This window comes from Bos indicus, chromosome 13 (assembly GCF_029378745.1).
Source record: "Bos indicus isolate NIAB-ARS_2022 breed Sahiwal x Tharparkar chromosome 13, NIAB-ARS_B.indTharparkar_mat_pri_1.0, whole genome shotgun sequence".
Lineage (NCBI taxonomy): Eukaryota > Metazoa > Chordata > Mammalia > Artiodactyla > Bovidae > Bos > Bos indicus.
Window position 1 is genome coordinate 52,496,707 of NC_091772.1, and position 23,538 is coordinate 52,520,244.

Consider the following 23,538-nt stretch of genomic DNA (forward strand, 5'->3'; position numbering starts at 1 on the left):
AGGACGTCTGCAAGCTCCTGTGTTGGATATATCCATTTACCCACTTCCATGCCCAGATTCTCTGTCTTCCCGCTGTCTCCATGGATAACTGTCTGTGCTCCTAGGTAAAACCAGTCCTCCACCTATGCAGGAGACACCGTGCCCTTTGCTGTCCAGAGGACACTGCTGCAGCGATTCTCCCTTCTAACTCTTGCATCATAATTTTCCATTTCCTACTGGATTTTTGTCAGTAGCATCTGAACAAGCTACATTTTTTCTTAGCCTTACACTGTGCTCCTGCCACCACCCTATTTCTTTGATCCCTTTAGGGTGAAAGTCCAGAGTTCCTCTGGTCACTGTCCCTAGTGTCTCCTCTCATTCTCTCTTAGACATACTCCTATCAGAATTCTGCCCCCTTTGCCACCGAAATAGCTCCTGTTGAGGTGACCAATGTCCCCCACACTGCTAAATCTAATGGTTAATTCTTATTCTTTTTATCATCTCCATGAGCAGCACTTGATGCAGTTGACTATAGCCTTCTTTGGGGAAAATTTTTCTAGCTGGACTTCTGGGACTCTACCCCCCTGATTTGCCTCCTACTTTACTGCAGCTGCTTCTCAGGCTCCTTTGCTGGTTCTGCATCTCTAGACTACAGCAACAGGCATTCTCAAAATAGCTGGTATGAATATGAATTGGTATAATTGCTACTGAGGACAAATTGGCAATAACTATCAAAAGTACAAATGTACATCTCCTTTGACCCAGAAATTCTGCTTCTAGTAATATCCTTCATATAAATGCACACACATGCTAAGTGACACATGGACAAAGTAATTCACTACAGCATATTTTATCCCTGAAGAAGAATGAAAACAGCCAAAATGTCCAGCAATAGACACTAAAGAAATTACGGTCCATCCATACAATGGAATATTTTGCAGTAGCAAAAAAAAGAATGAGGAGACTGTCTGTGTCTGCATTTTCTTGCACAGGCTAGCTCAGGAAGGATACTCATGAAACTGGGGACAATGCTTGCTTATTTGGAGGGCAATGGATGAGTCAGAAGCAGAGGTGGAAGACTTTGCTGTCAACCCTTTTAAATTTGAATTTTAGTACACTGTGAATGATTTATCTATTAAAAGGAGAAGAAGGCAGGGTTTAGTTCCAATATGGAATGCGTTCTAAGATATTAATAAAAAAGGTAAGTATTAAATACAAAAGATTGTGTACAATATGCTATACATAGGTGTAGGGCAGACTTATTTTTCCTTAATTACTCTTCTGTGTTATCTTTTGAATTTTGTACCTTATATATATACATATTTCCTATTCAGAAAGAAAAATGCATTTTCATATGCATCACCTCTACAATCCTATGACTGAAACTCACCAAGTATTTCCCTATTTTTCTAACAAAGGAAATGAACAGAGAAGTTAGAGGAGGCACCAGGACCAGAGCCCACTTTCCCTGCCACTCCCTGTTAGCTCCTCCAGCCGTGGCATCCTCTACCACCTCCCATCCCTGTCTTCTCTGGCTTCTTCCCTCAGGAAGCACAACTCTTAAGTCCAGCCTCAGAGAGTCTGCCACCAGGGGCTTCACTCAGGGGACCGTTTCTCTTGCTCAGAGCCACCAAAGGGTGGTGGGAGCCACTGTGCTCTGTGGCTGGTTCCAGCCTGCCCTGACCTTGCAAGCTGCCAGGCCCTCCTCCCCTGGCCTGTACCTGTCAATGATGACGGGGTCTGAGGGCGTCTCATTCCGGTTGCCACAGCTCTTCCGGTCACAGCATCGGCTGAAGGAAAGGTGAGGAGGGAGGGAAGGAAGAAAGAAGGAGAGGGAGATTACAGTGTGGGGTGTGTTTGTGTGCGCGTGTGCACGTGTGTGTGTATGTGTGGCTCTAGGGTGAGGATGCTGATGTCCTGTCTCTGAGTGTGGAATCCCTGGCCCAGAAGGGCTCACTCCCAGAACCCAGCCCTGGGGATAAGGTTGGCCAGGAAACCCTTGTCCCAAAGGCGTGCTGCTCCTTAAGATCCAGGAAAGGGTAGAATGCTGACCATCTACTCTCTCTGTACCCTTTTTATACAAAGAGCTCCAATTGTAAGCATGTAACACATGAATTTTCACAAAATGAGCTCACCCATGTAACCAGACCAAGAAATACCATATGACCAGCATCCCAGAAGCCCCATCCTGGTCACTGCCCTTCCCAAGAGTAGCCACTGTTCCAACCAGATTTTTGAACTCTAGTTTCTTTTCCATGTGTGAGGAGTTGCCTAGGACGACCTTGTCCAACTGACACCTCCTGGGGAGCCCTTGCCTAGAAATGCCAAGCCCTGGGGTAATGGGGAAGGGGAACCAAGAGCTGTGCTCCTCCTTCCCCATCCTGCCTGCCCAGGGGGTTCCCTGAAGGTCACATAAGAGGCAGAAAAGTTTCCTCCTTCAGCTCTGGAGCTAATCCAGGAGGCCCAGGCCCTGCCCCCACCTCCCAGCGAGCCCTCTCCAGAGCTTTATTAGTTAAGCTTCCCAGTAGCAGCAGGAGGCCTTTCTTGCACAAACAGTCGGAGAAGCCACATAAACAGGCCAGGCTAATGGGGCCTCAAGGACCCTCTCCTCAGCCAGCACTGTGCCCAGGGACCTCACTCTTCATCACCTCCCCCTACCAGGCTTCCCTGGGGATCAGTGGGGAGGGGGTTGGGCCAAGAGGCCAGTGCCAGCGCTCCAGCCCTTCTCACCTGCACATGATCTCATGAGTGAGCAGCACACGGCACATTTCGGGGTTCTTGTCCTGCCCTTCATAGATGATGGCCTGGGGAAGAAGAAGTGCACGAGCTTGGGGGGAAGGAGGCTCCTCTTGAGGCCAGGTGAGGGGCAGGTGGGCCCTCCTCCCAGAGAAGAGTATGCCCTCCAACTCTCTCTGAGGGCCCAGGAGTGCAAAGCAGGAGCTGGGAACCTAGCTTCCCAAATCGGGACGGCCATCAGAATGGGCAAGAATGGGGTGAGGTCTATGGATTCTGTCTGTCCACAGGCAGCACTTTCTGGAGCCAGTTCTGCCCTGGGGCAGGGAGGTCCACCGATCACCCTGACCAAGACCAGGCACATGCCCCAGCCTCCACGGTTCTCACAAGCATCGTCCCCCCAGGGTCTCCCGCCAGCTCCTCGGCCACGCTCCCCATCCGTCATCTCCGCAGGCCAGGTCAGCGGCTTCCTCTGGGACCGCTGGATCATTCCCCGACCCCTCAACCAGTCCCCAGCCTCTCCTTGGCCTTGAAGCAAGGAGTAAGCTTCCCAAACACACATTTGGCTTCCAACTTAAAACGTCTGGGCCTCTCAGCCATCCCTCATTTGTGGGTCTCTTTCTCTGTGGACAGTCTCCAACCTCTTCCACGCTTGTTGGCCATACAATCCCACTTTGCCACTTCCCAGTCTGCCTCCCAGACCATAGTGACCACAGGCATCCTAGAAACGCACGACTTTTTCCTCTACCCTGGGACTGGGTGGAGGCTGCTGGAAGCCTGTCTGTGTGGGAATGCCCAAGCCTCCACCTCCAGTTCAGGCCACTGATTTTCACATCTGAGACTCAGCCCTGTTCCTTACCAGGACACAGAGTTCTGAAAAGCCTAAGGCTGCACAGTGCATGAGGGCTGACTCAGATTTCAGTTGCCCAGCGCTCCTCTGGCTGGCCCCAAGCCTCCTCCTTTCATCTTTTCAAAGCAGCAAGTGCTGAGGGCCAGTGTTGGAAGCTCTGGGGCCCCACCCAGTGCTGGACCAAGGCACCCACCCCTGTGTTAGCTGCTAAGGTCTTTCTCTTGAGAACTGCTCTCAGCAGATGGGAGCTGCTTCCCCTGAAAATGCCTGGAAGGTTACACACTTCCCTTGGGAGTGGTCCCCAGCCAGTAACTAACCAATACAGGGGACAGAATCTTGGCCTCCTTGCCTCACGGGGCAACAACTCGGTGACATTCCTACTCTAGCCTGAGGATCAGGCTGAAGCTAGACTCCAGCTGACACCACATCCTTGCTGAGCGTCCCCTGCTCTGTCTTGCTTCTCCCTGGTCCCCTCCTGAGATCTTCTCTCCTCTTCCTCAATAAACCCACCTGAATCTCCATCTAGGCTGAATTTCTAGATAACAGGACCCAAGAGCAAAGTCTTTGTGAAAATGTCTTTTTCTTGTCTAGAGGACAAAAGCCACACATCCTCCTCCTGTGGACTGTGGGGAGCTAGATTGGTGAGGATGAAGCGCACGGGGGATACGGAAGCAGGGACAAGGATGCTTGTTCCGATCTCAGGGGAGATGGTGGCTGGCTCACCTGCTTGGACATGGAGTCAATGAGACGCACGTAGAGATCCTGTTCTGTCCGAAGACCTGAGGGTGGGAAGGCGGAGAGGTTTGTTATTTAGGGAGCTCCTGTGGCTTCTGACGACTAAACATACTCCACACCCTTCCCAGCTGGAGTACGGTGGGGTACTGTGTCACATGGTGCTGTGGTACCCCATGGGTGGTGGGCTTCGCTCACCGTTGTTATATACCAGCCGGAGGCGGTAATGGATTCCGTTGTTTGTCTTTTCAGCCCCAGGCTCCTGCAGGGACAAGATAGGGAGGATGCTCGGTGCTCCCAGGGATCCTCCAGTCACTCCCCTCCCCCTCCACTCCCCACCCAACCTTCCTCCCTCTCCTCTCCCATCCGTTCACCACCCCCTTCTCCACTCCTCCACGGCCTATCCGTCATCTGTTCCAGTGGGAAGGGGTTCCCTGAAACCACCCCCCCCACCTCCCCACCCTCTTCCTTCCCGGTGAGCCCACAAGCCTCTCACTCGGTCCTTCTCCACAAAGTCGATGAAGGCTGTGCGCTCCACCTCCACCGGCTGCCCCTGCCGGTCATACATGGCCAGCACGAAGTGGAAGAAGTTGGATTTCCTGAGGTTGGAAGGGGGCTGCTTCTCAAAGTGTGCTCGTGCCAGGCCCACACCACTGTGGGGAGGAAAGCTGCTGGAAACCACCGGAAGTGAGTGCCCTTCAGAAAGACACCTATCACCTCTGACCAGGACTCGGCTCTGACATGTCAAGAGTTACACTGGACGGGCCCATGCCACCCTTGACAGGGCCATCTCAGTTTCAGACAGAGGTCTCCCAGTGCTGAGATCACTGAACCTGCTCCCGTGGGGATAAGTGGCACATCGGAGGGTATCCCTGGCAGACTCCTTCCTAGACTTTTCTCTGGACCCTACATTTTGGAAGCTGGTCCCTAAAACCAAATGAACACATGTTACTGACCTGAGAAACACATCTTACTGACCTGAGGCTCCTGTGACTGCCCTTTAGGGCCTCAAGGGGCAGCTGCGTGGTTTGGGAATGAATATCTCACTGTACCCAGTTCATAGCTGTGCGCACGAGCCTATGGCATTGCCTGGGAGATGATGAAGTCCGTCAGATACTCAGAGACACTGGACTGGCTCAGGGCACTAGACTGCCCAGCCTGGACTCTGGGCTATGGCTAAAGGTGGAAGAGTCCTCCTCAGGTGTAGGGGAACCTGCCTCCACACTTTAAGAAGGATACCGCTGGCTCCTTTGGGCAGAAGCATCTTGTGATCTGGTCTTGCTTTCTCCTGGCTCATCAGAAACCAGCCCCAGAAACAAAGCCAGGGTTGGAGCAAGTAGGAGAACCAAGGCCCTATTTACCAAATATTTCCTGAGCCCTGGTGATGTATTAAGCACTGGCCACATGGCACCATGTGGGGCCAGACTGAAACACCTGGAAGGGGAGAGAAGACAGATTCAGAGAGCTTACTTAACACGAGACAGAGTGGTGAGTCCCCCCTAAGAGATGTGCCTACATAAAAAACAATAAAACTAAAGGAAGAAAAAATTAATTCTGTGTGAGATGAAGGGAAGACTTCACAGAGATGGTTGCATTCCCTCTGGTCTTTGAGGAATGAATAGGAGCTCGACAAGGGCCGGAGGCACAAGGGCAGAACTAATAGCATAAGAAATGGCTGTAGGTGTGAGTGTCACTGGATCACAGGTTTCAAAGTGCGAAGTGAGGAGAGAAAAGGTTTGTATTCAAAGTGCCAGACTATGTAGGCATACAAAAACCAGGCCATGGAGTGTAGACTTTCTTCTCTGGGTCAAGATCTTCCAAAATGTTTTCTTTAGCTCTCTCATGGCTCCAGATCTTCGTTCTATGAAGGAGTGCTATAGCCATAACTGCTGGGAGATGCGGCTTCATGGAGTACTCACGAGTGTGTGTGTGGGGGCGTCCTTGGGGCACCCTCCAGGAAGGGACTGTCTTTGACTCGCTCAGGCCAGTGGTCCCCACGTGTGGCAACCAGCCTCCAAGCTGGTTCCCATGACCCCTGCCTCCTGGAGCTCAGGTCCTTGCACAGTCCCTGCTACACACTGTCAGGATTGGTCTCTATGGCCAACAGAATCTGGCACAACTGAGAACATATGATTTCCAAGGTTAGGTCATACAAGATACATGGCTCCTGCCCTAAACAATCAGTGACTTGGGCAAAGCTGGCTGTCATGTTGTGAGGATACTCAAGCAGACCTCCGGAAGGTCCACATGGAGAAGAACCGAACCCTCCTGCCAACAGCCGGCACTAACTGATCAGCTGGGCGAGATCCACCAGCCCTCGGCCAGCCTTCAGATGACTGAAGCCTCATAAGAAACCCTGAGCCAGAACTACCCAGCTACACTGCTCCCTGCTTTCTAACTTTAAGAAACTGTGTGAGATAATGAATGTTGTTTTATGTCACCAAGTTTGGGAATAACTTTTTTTTTTTTTTTAACGTGGCAATAGATTACCAACATACCATGCTTACTTGACTACGGAGCATTTTGGTGGAGGCATGTGGTTTGGGAGACATGACTAAAGGCCTCCAAGAGGTTCTGAAGTTAGGCAGGGCTTAGAAGATGCTGCAGGCAGGGAGTGCCGAGGGTGCTGATAGCAAGAGGCCACTGCAGGGATGCAGAGGTGAGGATGGTGGAACTGCTTTGAGAGCCATTTAGACCAGAGTCCGTCCTGGACATGCCATGTGACGGCCTCTGCCATACTCAACAGTGCTTACTATTTTTCTTCATATAATTGTAAATCAACTTATCCTTACTTGGCTTCATGCAAAGCTATAATATCTGAAATGTCATGGCCTTGAGAAGCTTGTTGTATTTTTACTTATATGCTGCTAAGTCACTTCAGTCGTGTCCGACTCTGTGTGACCCCATAGACGGCAGCCCACCAGACTCCCCCATCCCTGGGATTCTCCAGGCAAGAACACTGGAGTGGGTTGCCATTGCCTTCTCCAATGCATGAAAGTGAAAAGTGAAAGTGAAGTCGCTCAGTAGTGCCCGACTCTTAGCAACCCCATGGACTACAGCCTACCAGGCTCCTCCATCCATGGGATTTTCCAGGCAAGAGTACTGGAGTGGGGTGCCATTGCCTTCTCCGTTTTACATATATAGATTACAGTAAATATATAACCAATAGAATGAAAATTGTTCCTCCTCCTGAAAGCCTGCTTGGGAGCCTCAGTGGTCCATATGAAATGCTGATTTTGGAGGCAAAAGTGACAGGTCTTGCTTGGGGGATGTGGTTTGGGAAACATGACTAAAGGCCACCAGGAGGCTCTGAAGTCAGGCAGGACTTAGAAGATGCTGCAGGCAGGGAAGGCCCAGCATACGGACGTGAGAGGCTGGTCAAGATGAGGGGGGCCACCAATACCTTCTCTTCCCCACCAAAAGTTATTTCTACATGTTCTTTCCTCCAGGATCATCCTCCTCCCTCCTCCAGGGTCCCTCCCTTCTCCTCTGCCTCAGGCTTCATGTCCAGGCCTTGACTGTCCTGTTTTCCACTTGCCAGGAGGCAGAGAAGCCTGAAGAACTTCGATCGCAGCAGGTCCCTGATTACTGTTAATGAATATACTAAAGGTGGCAGTAACCCTGACTCCTTCCTCTGCCCCCTCTCCCACCCAGGACCAGCTTCAAGAGAGGTTCCAGGACCACCTAGGGGGACATAAGGCCAGAAGGGGGTGGACTGTGAAGCCATCCCAGATCACTCTACCCTTTATTCCATCATCTGGCCCAGAAAAGGTGCTGGAAGGTTCTCAGACAGTAAAAAGAAGGGGCAGAGAAAGAAAGAGGTCTTACAATAACAGGGGTGGAGGCTGAGCAAGAACACAATCCCATGTCTACACAACATACCCTATCTACACAGCTACTCCTGCAGTTCCCAGGCCAAGAGTCAATCATTGATGCTAAGCCTCCTCTCCCATCCATCCCTCTTGGCAAATACCAGTCAGTCCTGGGTCCCGGCTGCCTGCTGGATCCTGCCAAGCTCCTAAGGACCAGAGCTGGGAAGTCTGCCCTAAGCCCCAAGCCAAGCTTGCTTCACAGGGCCTGCCCTCTCAGCAGGAGGGGATTCCCAGGGAGAGAGGTTGGGGGGACTCAAGAGGGAAGGGAGCAGGTACCCCTGCCTGGGGTCTGTATCCATTGAGGGGCTGCACTGACCTACCCCACTGTGGGATCAGGCTCAATCCCACTTCCCTTGAGGTAGCCTAGCATCACCCTCCATGCTCCACCTCACTTAGTGGAGGCACTAAGGCACACACACAGTCACACACATCCAGGCAAAGCAATGGGACAAGGTGGATAGCTTACAGTTCTGGGACAGGGATTACTATCACGAATGGCAGCAGAAAAATATGAGTGACCCCAGCAGACCAAGAGAGGACGGCAGAATGGGCAAGACCCCTGCTTGCACGCCCAGGACTGCTCCTGGTCTGCAAATGTCTCCAGTTTACTCTGTTCATACCCCTGCAGGACAAGTGAGACCAAGGTGAAATAGAAAGGGCTTTGGTTTAAAGAAATCCTTGTGGGACTTTCCCGGTGTTCCAGTGGTAAAGCATCTGCCTGTAAATGCAGGGAACATGGGTTCAGTCCTTGGTCCAGGAAGATCCCACATGCCATGGAGCAACTCAGCCTGTGCGTCACAACTACTAAGCCCATGTGCTGCAACTATGGAAGTCCGTGCACTCTAGAGTCTGTGCTCCGCAACGAGAGAAGCCATCGCAAAGAGAAGCCTGAGCACTGCAACTAGAGAGGAGTCCCCGCTTGTCGCAAATAGAGAAAGCCCATGAGCAGCAACAAAGATATAGAGCAGGTAAAAAACAAACAAATAAATGCAATTAAAAAAAAAAAAAGTAAGGAAGCCTATGTGTCATCCCTTAAAAAACAAACAACAGAAATATCCTCACATTTCCTATGAACACAGAGAATGACCTGAGGATTAGCACAGCGGCTAAGTACAGGATGCAGGTCAGTCTAGACTGTGCCTTCCTTCTCCTGGTTCCCCCAGGCAGCTGCACTGCCTCCCTGCCCATGCAGTAGATGACCAATCAGCATCCCTGAGCAGAGCTGCAAGCCCCAAAGGAAGACGGAGGGAGGGGGAGACTGTTGTTCTTCTCCCCTTGGGAGGAGCTGATGCTCTTGTTACAAGCAAACAAACCAAGATTAAAGAATGGAAAGAAAGAAATATAGACATACGCTCAAATAACTCAGATGATAGACCCAGGGCATGGAGAGGTCTGAGAGGCCTGCTGGGGCCCCTTGGAAGCAGACGTGTGCTCCTACACTAGCTTAGAGGCAGGGATGTGAATGAAGGCCAAGGTCCCTGATTCTGTGGTCTCCAAAGTGGGATTGCCCAAGACCCTCACTGGAGTGTGGGGAGAAACTGAAAGGGTGTCTACTGATAGGAGTCTGTTCTCTAGAAGAAAGAAGTGAGGCAGGAGAGCCTGGGAGGTCTGGAGAGGCAAGTGTTTTATCTGGGTTTCCCCAGAAGCAGAACCTGAGACAAAGATTCCAGTGCAAATACTTTATGCGGAAACCCTGGTGGGGGTGGGGAGTGACCAGAGAAGGAAAGGCAGTCCTATTGGGTGCATCAGCCGGGAGGTACCACTGTGGGCAGCTGCAGCTCAGTCCCCAGTGAGCCCTGGAAACAAGCCTAGAACTTGTGCTTCAGCTACCCCGTCAGAGGGCTGGGCATGGAAGTTGAGGTTTTTATCCACCAATGCCATCAGTCACCGGCTGAGGGCCTCTGGGGTGTCATTTCTCAGTGGGATTGGCCTGGTGTGCAGGTGTGCAGAGCAGACTCTGGTGGTCTAAGAAAGTCTTAGGAGGCAAATGCTGGCAGAGGAAGCAGACCCTTTCCTAAGGGTCCCTAGGGGACATGGGTGGGGTAGCAATTCCCAGCCACCCAAGGGCCTGCGGTGTGACGGAAGCCAGCAGAGCTCCACCTGAGTGCAGCCTGGCAGATGCCTCACCTGGTTTGTGAGCTGCTGGAGCCTATAATTCAGAAACGTCTCATTCACTTAGCATGATTAGTGTACAGAGCATGCTATATGTGCGCCTTTTCTGGATAAATGCAGCTGAGTGACGAAAACAGCCACATTAACCACTTTTGTAGGATTCCAAAATGATTTACGCATCTCCTTGCTTTCTTAAGAGCTCCCCTTGTGGCTCAGCTGGTAAAGAAGCCACCTGCAGTGCAGGAGACCTGGGTTCAATCCCTGGGTTGGAAATATGCCCTGGAGAAAGGAAAGGCTACCCACTCCTATATTCTGGCCTAGAGAATTCCATGGACTGTATAGTCCATGGGGTCGCAAAGAGTCGAACACAACTGAGTCACTTTCATTTGCTTTCTTAAAAAGATTGTTTTCAACCAAATATTCAAAACACTTTCCTATCAATCCCAGAGTGTGCTGAGGTGGTGAGTTCTTTGCTCCTGTACTAGAGAGCTGGGATATGGGAGGAGAAAGTGCTCATTTTCATATATCCACCAGGGCCAAGTCATCCCCTTCCTATTTCCTGTTCTGAAATAGCCCCCAAATTAAAGGAGACTGTGACAGAAAAGTTGGGGGAACACAGCTGTTTTTTGGCTGGAGGACATCCAAGCACGGGCGTGTGTGGGCTTCCTTAGTACTTCCCTGGGAATCCAGGTTAAAGGTGACACGGAGAGCAACCTGATCTTTCCAGCCTGAGTCACTCAGGTAACCCGTGCTTCGGAGTACAGGGGGATGCAAACCTGGGGGCTGCAGAGTTGTCTGGTTGCTATTGCTTGGGCACCCAGGGGTCCCTGGAGATGCTCCTTTTCGAGGTGAAACAGGATGCCCCAGGGCCCTTCTCATAGCAGCTGGACCTTGCCAAAGCTGTCTAGGACAGATGATACTTCCTTCACAGTCAGTCTCTGCTCTCAACTCAGAAGGCAGTTCATATGCCTTTACAGCCTTGATTACATGCTAATTATTCAGTTCAGTTGCTCAGTCCTGTCCAACTCTTTATGACCCCATGAACTGCAACACGCCAGGCCTCCCTGTCCATCACCAACTCCTGGAACTTGCTCAAACTCATGTCCATTGAGTCAGTGAGGCCATCCAACCATTTCATCCTCTGTCGTCTCCTCCTGCCTTCAATCTTTCCCAGAATCAGGGTCTTTTCCAATGAGTTGATTCTTCACATCAGGTGGCCAAATTATTGGAGTTTCAGCTTCAGCACCAGTCCTTCCAATGAATATTCAGGGTTGATTTTGTTTAGGATTGACTGATTTGATCTTCTTGCAGTCCAAGGGACTCTCAAGAGTCTTCTCCAACACCACAGTTCAAAAGCATCAATTCTTCCACACTCAGCCTTCTTTGTAGTACAACTCTCACATTTGTACATGACTATTGGAAAAACCATAGCTTTGAGTAGATGGACCTTTGTTGGCAAAGTAATGTCTCTGCTTTTTAATATGCTGTCTAGGTTGGTCATAGGTTTTCTTCCAAGGAGCAAGGGTCTTTTAATTTCATGGTTGTAGTCACCATCTGCAGTATTTTGGAGCCCAAGAAAATAAAGTCTGTCACTGTTTCCATTGTTTCCCCATCTATTTACCATGAAGTGATGGGACCAGATGCCATGATCTTCATTTTTTGAATGTTGAGTTTTAAGCCAGCTTTTTATTAGCAGGAGCATTTTAAAACAAACATCCAAACCCCACAGACAGTGGCTGAGAATGAAGCTCTGGCCCTTCCCCAGAGGCACCCTCAGGCCTTCCGTCTCCCCACCTACCCATCCTCTACCAAATCCTAACTCTTGCCTGCCTTGGCAGCCCAAAGTTCTGAGCAGTGCCTTGGCTTGGGCCTGATCCATCTTGGAATCTGGGATGCTGGGTGATGGAGAGAAGTCCTGAGGTCATTAGCAGGGAAGGGAGGCTCCTTTTTAATCCCCCTCCACCCAAGAGGCGGAAGGAGTAAAACTGTATATCTTCTGCATCTCATCCTTTGTCTCAGCTTCCCTAAGGTCTCTGCTAAATCCAGCTCTTCTTTCCCCCATCTTAGCATGACTACATAAGTCTCCCTTTCCTCTCCTCTGGAGCCTCTCTTCCTCCAAGCATTTCACAGGCCCCAGCTCTCCCTGCAGGCGTCCCTTGGGTCCCTGTGACTGCTGATAATCATCAGGCTGGGCCTGGCATTCCTGGCCTCAGCCAAGATCTATTGGCCTAGCCCTGCCCTGAGCCTAGGACAGTACAGGCAGAGGGAGGACCCGGTGCCTAGAGGCAGCTGCCCAGGACCTGTGTCTAGAAGGGCCAGGTAGAGATGATGCTTTGGGGCTGCTTCATATCCCCTACTCCCACTATCCCAGAGGGCCTCTGCTTATCTGCCCCAGGAAATTCTCTCAGCCCCAAGGCCCCTGGACCGGGGGAGGAGAGTTGGGAACAAAACTCACTAGCTAGCTCTCCCATGCTTCCTCTTGCTCTTGCTTCTACCTAAAGACAGTCCACCCTGCTTCTCTCTGCCCACCCCCTCGCCACCCACCCACAGGCCTGCCTGCCAGGTCCCAGGCTGAGGAATGGCTATTAATTATTAAAGCAAACAAAAGCATTTCCTAGCAGGGAGGCTAGCCTGCAGCTACTTACAGGAAAGGCAGCCCCAGTTGGCTTCCCTTTCAGGGCGCTGCTAGTGTTCTGGGACCAGCTCACGGGGGAGGGCTAGCCTTGGTCCTCCAGGAGTCTACCCAGGCTGGGAGTCATATCAGGAGAGGAGAACTGAATTGCTTCTGTGCTGGGCACCCCAGCAAGAGCTTGTGGAGTCCAGAGAAGGTGGGCTAGGGCTGGGGTATGGGTCTCTGAGATAAAGTCCTGTTGGACCAGGGGATGGATGGTCATGGCAACAGCCAGGGATTCTTGGGCAGAGTTCCCCACTGGGAAGACCCTGCCAGCCCAATGCTCCAGCCTTCCCTATCACCTCCAGGGTATGGTACGCAGCCTCTCTTTTCTCCTACCTCTCTTTCACCCAGAACTTTCCTTCCTGTTGGCACATCTTCCCTTACTGATCTTAGCAGGCTCTGGGCCTTCTCCTCCTTCTGAAAAACCTTGGTGCTGCAAAGCTGGGCAGCAGTAGCTGTTCCAGTGCCTGGTTCCTGCGATCAGGTGGACCATCAATGTGAACAGGGGAGTCTAACCAAAACAGACTTGGTAACCTTCTAACACACACTCCTGCTTCCTTTAGCAGATACTCGTTACCCCTCTGACTGCTCAAGCCTGGTGCCGAGGACCACCATCCAGGCCCTAAAGGAAGGTGTAGGCTGGCTGGGCAAGGAAGTCCAGGGCAGCAGGGCACAGCTGACTTTGGCCTGTGACAAGCATCCTTAGACAGTACTCAGAACTACTCCCCTTGGCTGAGTGAGAGAGCACAGAGAGAGCAGGTGCTAGGGGGAGGGTCCCAGAGGTTGTAAAATGTTATCCAGTGTGTGAATGGGTCCTGGGAGGAAAGGAACTGTTTCAGGAGACATTGTTGAATGCCGAGTGTCACACAGAGGCTGAGAGGAAGCTTGGGATCGAATCGGACTGTGACGGGCCTTGAATGCTCAGTGTCTGGGAGGAATTGGGGAGGCAGGGGGCGGTCACTGAAGTTTTTAATTGGGGAGGGACACGATCAGAGAAAAGTTCTTTGGAAATCTTCTTTGGCCCCCTGTGTGGCAGATGCTTTGGGGGGCGGGGGCGTGTGGTGAGAGGCTAGGGCAGTGGACTGGCAGGCTGAAGTGATACACTGGGTAGGTTAACTTCAGGCCAGGGAGGAAAGTCTTGGAGGGCACATCTTTGTGTTGAGTATGTGTCATGGTTAAGAGCTGGCCGTGGGCGCTGGGATTCAGAATAGGATACGGAGGGACCATCCAGAAGCCCTGACAAACAGGTGGCTATGGGGTGAAGGCATAGAACACAGCAAAGACAGCTGTCAGACCTCAGGCAGCCTTGCAGGGAATGTTCCAGGGCAAGTTCTTCTGAGACAGAGGGAGCGGAGCCTGTGGAGGTGGAAGAAGGTCAGGGCAGGGAAAGGAATTTCTGTCATTGTGGTTTTAGGATGAAAAGACCCAAACAGAGGACTGAAGAAGGATCAAGAGCCAACCGGTGAGATGATGGCACCGCAGGAAGAGTAAGAAAGGAGTATCCCCCCAACCTGCTCTCCTTGGAGCCCAGAGGCAACCAAAGGTGTGGGGACTCCCAATCCGTGTTCTGAGACAGAGAAGTCTCAGGACTTAGAGATAAGCAGTCAGGCCTGAAGAAATGCCTCTCTCCAAATTGGGGGTGGGAGGGTGGGCATTCTTAGTCCTGGTGATGTAGCCCTGAGGACTCAGACTGGACACGTCCCCCTTACTCAAGATCTCTTTCCTATGTGCAGACAACACTGCTAATGCTCCATCTTGTGGGAGGAGCGTCATCTCCACACTTCCTGAACCTGCACAGGATACAAGGGCTTCCTCCTAATCAAACCTGCTGGCAGGGTCAGAGGGGAAGGTCAGAGACAAATAGGAACCATAAACCCTGAGGCCCTAATGGAACCCTCCATCCACTCCTACAAGGAGCTCTCACCACACAGCCAGTGATGGAGAAAAAGACAAAGAAATTGACCCCCTCAAATTAAATGAGGGCTTTCCTCATAGCTTAGTCGGTAAAGACTCTGACTGCAATGCAGGAGACCTGGGTTCAATTCCTGGGTCAGGAAGATCCCCTGGAGAAGGAAACAGCAACCCACTCCAGTATTCTTGCCAGGAGAATCCCATGGACAGAAGAACCTGGCAGGCTAACAGTCCATGGGGTCACAAGAGTCGGACATGACTTAGTGATTAAACCACCACAAGTTAAATGAAAAACCAGAACCAACAGAAAAACAAGCAGGATACAGAACTGTATGTATAACACAAGAAAAAAAAATATGTCAATGGGAAGGAAATACATTAAAATATTGACAGTTTGTTGTATTAGAGAGGTGGGGTTTTTGTTTTCTATTTTCATTTTTTTTCCCTGGAATATAGTTATATCATGAGCGAAAGTATGGAAATTGATTCAAAGACAAGATCCCTTCTCTTCCCGAAGAGGTGAGCTCGGGAGAGAAGCCCCAGTGCTCCCTCTGGACAGTCATGAAAGAACAGGAGCGCAGGAACACCATTCAGTTTGAACATGAAACAAAGTGTGTGTCTGTTAAGAGGTTAGGTAGGGGTTGGTGGTGAGGTGGTATCCCCTGAACAGGACTGGGGATGTGAATGTGTGGCTGGCGTTCAGATCTGGTCTGCCCTGAAACCTCCCAGCAGAATCCTTTCCAGCGGCTGGACAAGCAGTTGCTCAGACCTCTGGAAAGTTCAGCTCCCATGTGCCGCAGGTGTCTGCAGAGGCACCACCTCCTTAGTCCCAGCCACTGAGATCTCCAAGTAGGATGTCCAACGTCCCCTCCCCTTGTTCACAACTGGGGATACAAAAAGCCCGGAGCCCAGGTGTTGGGGGGGGGCGGGCGGGTCCATAAACCTTTATACTTCCTTTCTAAATCCAGGAGTCCATCCCCCACCCAGGCTCCTGCGCAGACTCCTGCAGAGGAGTCAGAGGAGATGGGCGTGGGCGCTGGGTTCCTAGGGACCCCTTGCCTTGGGTAGGACCCACTAGAAAAACACCTGGCGAACCTGCCCCATCCTCAGTCCCGATCATTCCACCAAGCCGATTGCCCACCTCATGTCTTCCCCACTCTTCAGCCTGCAGCCGCTTCGCCGGCTCCCGCACACCCCCATCCTCCAACTCTGAGGGATTATAGAAAGCAGTAAGGTGGCTGGGTTTTGTGCCTTTCCTGGCAGAGATCCGTGGAACTGGACAAGGAGGGGCACTTAAGCTGCCTGAGAAGGAAGGGTCAGCAATTCCTTGACGACTGGTTGCTGGGGGACTGCGGGGAGCCGGAAGAATTCCTCCTCTTGAGCCATGGACCACTGGGCACGCGAGCGATAGTTAGAAATCAGAGTCGGGACATCCAGGAGTGGAGGCAGAAGCCCCGCCCCGGCTGCCCCCTCCCCCATGCTCTGGAAGAAGCACAGGCGCTCAGGGCAGGGTGGGCGCAAGAGCTTGCTGGGACAGTGCAGAGTTAGGGCTCCGTCCAACCCCTCGCCCCAGCAGTTCAGCAAGCTGAGCGAAGGCGGCACGGAGCCGTCCAACCGGAGCGCGCCGAGTCGCGTCCGAACGCTTACCTCTGCGCCGCGGTACTGGCGTCCAGGATGCCCGCGCCCTGCATCCAGGAGCGCACCGAGCCCAGGCCCGCGGGCAGCAGCGGCTCCTCCTTCAGGTTCAGCCCGCCGCGGGGCAGAGCGTCCTGAGCAGGGAACATAAGGGCGCGCAGTCAGTGGGCGCCCTCACCGCCGGGGATCCGATCCCGCCGAGGCTGCCGGGCGTCCTAGCTCCGCGCGCCTAACGGCACCCGGCGACTGCAGGAGTGCAAGCAGCGGCCGTCCCGGCCACTCAGTGCGCGCCAGCCTCCTGGGCGCTCCCTCGGAGAAAGCGGGTCCGCAAGCGCTGTCCCCTCCCCTCCCCGGGCGCGGGGCGGGGAGATGGAGGGATTTCCCCGCGGCCTGAGCTCCAGCGGGCGGACTGCGCGCGGGGTGGGGAGGGCGAGGAGCAGAGCCGGCAGCCGGTCCGCGCAGAGGCGCGCTCTGGCGGCTGCCCAGGGCCGCGGTCGTCGGAGGGGGTGGGGGGCCCGAGGCCCCGGGAACTGTCTCAGGCGAGGCGGGGGCGCGGGGCTGCCCGCCCTTTCCCCTCGCCGCCCCCACCCCCCGCTCGCCCGCCCGCCCGCGGCGCCGGCGCGGGGCGCTGATTACCATCCGGGAGGAGGATGCTGCGGGCGCGGAGCTCGGCGGCGGCGGCGGCGGCGGCAGGAACAGGAGCAGCCGCGCGTCCCGAGGAAAGGCAGGGGCAGCGCTGGGCCAGCAGACACCGCCGGCGCCCCGCGTGCCCCGGCGCCCCGGCCCTGCCGCAGCCCCGGGCGGCAGCACCTGGAGCAGCAGCAGTAGCAGCCCCGCCGACTCCCCCCGGGGGCCGGTTCCCGCGCTGCCCCGCCGCGGCCGCCGCCGCCCGCCGCTCCCCGGGGCCTGGCCGCGGGCCCGGGCCATCCCGCCGCTGCCGCCGCCGCCGCCGCTCCCTGGGGAGCGGGAGCAGAAGGGAGGGAGCGCGGGCGGGAGGAGGGATGGCGGGAGCGGGCGGGCCCAGGGGACTGGGGGCCGGGGGAGGCGGGGGCGGGGCGGCGCGGCCGGCCGAGGGGCGGCCAGGGACGTGACATCATCGGGGGAGGAGCGGCCGGGCCCGGGCCGCCGCGGCGGGGCGGACCCTGGCGAGTCGGTCGCCTACGCTAGGGTCTGCGGCCTGGTCGAGGCCGCGGGAAGGGACTGGAGGGACCAGCGTGGACCCGGGAGGCCCAGGCAAGGAGCACACGGGCCTGCGCGGTGGGGGAGCCCGGCCGAAGCCAGAGGAGCCAGCGGCCCCGCGCTCAGAATCCGCCGCCGCCTCTAGGTCGCCACTGGACTAAGCCCCGGCTTGGTCTCCGCTATCTTCGTCTCCCAAGTGCCCGCCTCACTCGGCGCTGATGCCCAGTTCCTGCACTTGCCGCTCAATTCGACGCCTTCCAGCTTTTACTCTTGATGTTCTTTGCTCTCCCGGGCCGTCCTTCCCGCCTTTCCCCTGACCTCGGTTTCACCTCAGCCTGGGTCTCAAACCTTTTTCCCTTAGGCTGGGCCCCGGACGGGCAGAACGCAGTCGCTGCACCCGCCACACTTAGTTCAGTCCGTGACTTGCCTAAAACGAAAGCATTCTTGTTTCCAACCTCTGCCTTTCAAACACCTCTTAGGTTTTGATGAGAGTTGGATACTGAGTTAAGATTCATTTCTTCTTGCTCCCCAGCCAGAGAAGTTTCCCTCTTAGATTTCATGCCTCTTAGTTCCCGGCCCAGAAATCATCTCACCCTTGATCCCAGGGCTGAGCCATTTCTACCGTTCTCCCCACATTTTGGCCTGGTGTGTCCTGGCCAAGCTTTAAACAAGCTCAGAAAGAGTCCAGCACTTTCCTGCAAAAGAGCATGGGGGTGGCCTGTCCAGCCTGCTGCTTCATTCAGACACCCCTGGAATATCTCTTTTCTGTCCCAGCTGACTCCCATCCTCTTTTGGGGGGCTTCCAGATGTGCAGTTAGTGGTCCACCCCATAAGGATCCAAATGAGGTCCAGAGCCACTGCTGAGCTTCCTACCACTCTAGGGGCACACCCCTCCCCCTGCACCTCCCTTCCTGACCTCTGTCCTCTACCATCTCTCTCTCTCTCCAGGCTCCCTCACCTGCCAGGGCTGTCACTCCCACTCAGACTTCTCAAGGTCTCAGTTTTTACGCCAGGTGAGATTATCAAAGGTAGTCTCCCCTGAAGATGAATTCTTTTGCCCGTCTTTTTCTCCACCTCCTTCAGTTCAGTTCAGTTCAGTCTCTCAATTGTGTCTGACTCTTTGCGACCCCATGAATTGCAGCACGCCACTGAGCGACTTCACTTTGACTTTTCACTTTCATGCACTGCAGAAGGGAATGGCAACCCACTCCAGTATTCTTGCCTGGAGAATCCCAGGGACAGAGGAGCCTGTTGGGCTGCCGTCTGTAGGGTCGCACAGAGTCGGACACGACTGACTCGACTTAGCAGCAGCAGCAGCAGCACCAGCAGGCCTCCCTGTCCATCACCAACTCCCGGAGTTCACCTTATCTGACTCTAAATCCTTGCTCCTCCCAATGTGGTCCTTCGACCAGCAGCTTCAGCATTAGTGAGAGCTTGTTAGAAATGCAGAATCCTTGCCCAGACCTGCTAAATCAGAACCTACTTTTTACCATGATCCCAGGTGACTGGCATGCACATTACACTTGAGAAGCAGTGCTCTAGAGAAACCCCCAAGGCTGTTCCATACTTGCTCCAACCCTCTCCCCAACCTTCAAACCTGCCTCTGGCTCTAAATTTCCAGCAGACAGCCTACCTGTTATTTACTGGAGAGATTACAGGGAATCTTGGCAGAATCCTGCTGTCTTTCTCAGCTGTCCATGTTTTTCCTCCTTTCTCAGTCTTCTCACCCATCCTTTCCCCCCCACTGTGTCCCAGAGAAGCATGTGGGCTTAGAGACCTCTTTGCTCAGTCCCTTCTTCTGCACCTCCTGATGTTGTTCCATCTGATCTGTCTGATTGTTGATCCTCCTTCTTTCCTCTGCTCAGACCTCCTCATTCTTGAAAGAACCCTCCTTTTGTCCCCGCCTCCTCCTCCTCCAACTTGTGCCCCTCCTGTTTCTAAGAAAGTCCACAGGCACACTCCACCAAGGCTGCCTTGTCAGCACCCAGCAAGCCACTCTTGAAACCCGCATAGTCTGGCTCCCTTCCAGCTCTGCTGCTGTTTGTTCCTCTCTGCCTCAGGCCCTCTGACCCCCATGCAGCACCGAGCTCTGCGCCTGCCTTGTTCACACACTTGAGAAGGCCATCCTGATGACCAAAGCATACCATCTCTCCTCTTATCCCTGGGTGTGCCCCAGCCTGCTGTGTGCTGCTCCCTTCTTCCTTTCTTCCAGAGAACTCAGGCTTTTCCATAGTCTCAGAGGCCATCTTTGAGGAAACTGTGTCCTAGTGTGGGCCTCCATCTGCTTCTGTTGGCCCTGAACACCCATTGGTGAGGACAGAGCTGGCCTTGACCCATGGGGAGGAGGGGCGCTCCTGCTTCCAGGGAACGACCCTTTCCCAAGTAGATCTGCCCTTGAGCTGGAGTTGGGACTGCTTCATCTCCACGTGCCCAGGCCACACTCATGCCCATTCCCAACAAACCAGCTCTTCATCTGTGGCCCTAGGTGAGGGTACCAATTGGACCCAGCAAGTAGAAAGCCACTGGGCAAATTTTGGGTCAGTTTTTGGAGTCAGAATTAGGTATTTCTGCTTTAGATCCAGCAAGTCTGTTTCTTGGAACTCTTTGTTTTTATTTTGTATTACTTATCTTAGTTCCTTTGACAAAATTCTCTGAAACTGTTGTAGCTTCATGAGAAAGGGCTTTGGGGGCCTGTTGTAGCTGTGTTCACAGAGAGCTGGAGGGGTGGTGGTGATGGAAGATGCTGGTCCAAGGCTGCCAGAGAATCTTCCCTTTCAGATTTCATTCCTCTTAGTTTCTGGCCCAGAAATCATCCTGCCCTTGACCCGATGGCTGAGACATTTATGCCCCCTTCCCCACATTCTGGCCTGGTGTGTCCTGGCTGGGCATTGAACAAGCCCAAATTGATAGAGAATGTCTTTCTGGCCCAGGCAGAGGCTCACCATAGACCACCAGCCCAGAGCCTCTGACCTCATCCTTCTCCATCATGGACATTTGTGCTCATCCCACAGGGAGGGCTCTTGTCATGTGCCTGGTGCTAGATAATAAGCAAAGCCTAAAACACAGGCCGTCCTTATGGGTGCCACAGTGTGGTGGTGGGAGATGTGTAAGTCCTCAGTGTCACTCCAGAGTGACCTGAGCTGCTGGAAAAGATGCAGGTGCCAGTACTTGGACCAGCACAAAAGGGCCTGAGCCTGAGAGGGGAGAAGCAGTCTTGGGCAGAGGATCAACATCTATAAAGACTAGCAGAGCTGAATGAGTGGGTTTGTAGCACTTGCTTCAAAGTAGAAGCTTTTAGCACCTGGAGCATCACGCTTGTGCTTAGGATTCCATGCTGAGGCGCTTGGGCTCTTTCCTGTAGGCGTGGGCCTTAAAACAATATTTTAAAAATCGGCAGAACCCCCTCCTTTCTCTAAAAGTTAGAGTGCAACACCATAGAAAACAAATCCAAAGGGGTATATTAGGCAGAAGCGCCCTTGGCCAGACTGTGTTGGGCCATAGCGCCCCCTGGAGGCTCCAGAGTGTTAGCTCAGCACTTGGATCCACTTCATATCAACTTCCCTTGCCTGATGGGAATGAAAATATAGGAAGAATGTAAAAACTAAAGCATGCACTAGATATGACTGTTCACATTGTTCTAGGAAGAAACAAAAATGGCTAGGGCCATCACAAAAGGCTTCCTGGTGGGCATGCCCCAGCTCTTAGCCTTACTGTCTTTTGTCTCCTGAGGTCTCTTCAGCTGCTCTAGGGAAACCTGCACTACAGGTGTTATTTGACCTCAAGATGATTCATCATCCTATTGCCCACATTGAGGCTGAGTTACTCAGTCTTATATAATGATACAAGCACTGGTGGTCACTTGGTCAGGAGTGTTGTACTCCCACCTTCATTCAGTCTCTGGGCTGGAGCAAAGGCTGTGTGTCCCCTCAATATTCCAAGTTGTCCACATCCTTTCCAAACACAAACCATCTCGAAGACAACCAGTCTCAATTTCAGTCCCCATTGAGGAAGAGGAATGGAACCATTCTCCTGTGGAGCAAGATCTCCACAGGGCTGACCCTTTGTTCACCCTCCATCTTTCAGAGAAGGTTCAGGAACTAACTGCAGGTTTCTCACCTAAAGCTGTAATATCACCAGCAGTATCCCTGAAGGGCTGCCCCTTAGCTACCCACAAGCAGTGGTGGAAAATTTGAAATGATAGTGTGTGTGTATATATATATATATATATATATATATATATATATATATTGCCCTCGCCCCCCGCCCCCCGCCCCCCGCAATTGTATGAGCTTCAGTCAGCAGGGACGAAGGCTACTAAATCTTCCCTTAGGATCTGGATTTGAGTAGGAACAGTTAGGTACTCACATACTCAGTCTCATACTATTCCTCTTTGGCCCTGACTCATCTTGACCGCTTCTTCACCCCCAAAACATCTGCCACACTCTTCGAACCCTTCTTTCTAATTAGCCAATTTCCTCATATTCTCAACATTTCTTTAAATGGTTTCTCTCATCTCTAGCCTTAACTGAAACCTGATGTCACCTGTTATAGACTGTATGTTTATGTCCCTTGGAAATTCATATGTTGGAGCCCTAGCTTCCAAGGTGACTAGATTCAGAGACAGGCCCTGTGAGGAGAGGATAAAGGTCAAATGATGGTCAAAGGTCAAAGGATGGTCCTGACTTGATAGGACTGTGTCATTATAAGAAGAGGAAGAAATAACAGAGTTTTCTGCCTCATGTGAGGATACAGCAAGGAAGCAGTCATTTGCAAGCCAGGAAGAGAGTCATCATGTTATCAGATTGAACTCAGATTTGCTCTCCTGGTGTGAAGCAAAGCAAATCTACTGACATTCGAGTGTGGTGATGGAAAGTACAGCCTTTATTGGAGAATGGGTAGCTAATGCTCAAAAGACCCAAACTCCTTAACGTTTTTTAGGGAAGAGGTTTTAAAGGCAACATTGGGGTGAGGGTTGCAAGGTGCATGATGTGCTCATGGAAATTCTTCTGATTGGTTAGTGGTGAGGTAGCAGGATGTTTCAAGAATCTTTGTCATTTATCTCCTGATTCTAACAAGTCTGAGGTCTTTATGCTTGTGGTCAGCAGTTTCTGTTGGGGGGGGGTGTAAAACAACTTGAGTAAAACAACTCAAGAATATGTGTCAGATTGTTATCTTTACCCCTTGAGAAGCAACTAGGGGTCCTGTGCCTGTTTTACAGCTGAACTATTGCTTAAGTTATTACTTTTCTTGTTTGACTGATTTTCCTTTATTCTCTGCATTCCCTCACTTCTCTGACTAGTAACTATGTGAGTCTGCTCCTTGGAATTCAGGGAAGGCCTAGGTGACTAAAACCCTCTTCTTTTTCTTATGTTTTTTTTTTTTTTTACAAACAGGAACAGGGGAACACAGAGCAATCTGCCACTGGGGAGGCTTTGTAGGCTCCTGCTCAGTTTCACTGGAGAAGGCAATGGCACCCCACTCCAGTACCCTTGCCTGGAAAATCCCATGGATGGAGGAGCCTGGTAGGCTGAAGTCCATGGGGTTGCTAAGAGTCAGACACGACTGAGCCACTTCACTTTGACTTTTCACTTTCATGCATTGGAGAAGGAAATGGCAACCCACTCCAGTATTCTTGCCTAGAGAATCCCAGGGATTGGGGAGCTTGGTGGGCTGCCATCTATGTGGTCGCACAGAGTCAGACACGACTGAAGCGACTTAGCAGCAGCAGCAGCAGCAGCTCAGTTTCACTCACCAGAAACTGAATTGATAGTGCCTTGATCCTGAACTTCCTAGCCTCCAGCACTGTAAGAAAATAAATCTCTTTGGTTAAGCCACCAAGTCTTTGGTATTTTCTTATGGCA

General features: G+C 52.6%; 1 protein-coding gene across 8 annotated transcripts in view; it reads right to left on the bottom strand.

The window, feature by feature from the left end:
* EBF4 (EBF family member 4) overlaps positions 1-19,538 on the bottom strand; it is a 59,802-nt gene extending 40,264 nt beyond the window's left edge. For 2 of the 8 annotated variants that reach the window (XR_011570105.1, XM_070801212.1), the window contains exons 1-7: positions 17,135-17,491; positions 16,511-16,632; positions 4,791-4,962; positions 4,493-4,556; positions 4,286-4,341; positions 2,710-2,783; positions 1,701-1,769 (exon numbers count right to left, since the gene is read on the bottom strand). Coding sequence is in view for 6 of the 8 variants with exons in the window: in XM_070801212.1 (XP_070657313.1) it covers positions 1,701-1,769; positions 2,710-2,783; positions 4,286-4,341; positions 4,493-4,556; positions 4,791-4,962; positions 16,511-16,632; positions 17,135-17,425 (848 nt within the window). In the remaining 2 variants the exon portion in view is untranslated. Of the gene's footprint in view, positions 1-1,700; positions 1,770-2,709; positions 2,784-4,285; positions 4,342-4,492; positions 4,557-4,790; positions 4,963-5,655; positions 5,729-16,004; positions 16,209-16,510; positions 16,633-17,134; positions 17,493-19,310 lie in introns of those variants that run through there. The other 6 variants (XR_011570106.1, XM_070801213.1, XM_070801210.1 and 3 more) reach the window with 6 other exon arrangements.
* Positions 19,539-23,538: the final 4,000 nt, after the last annotated feature.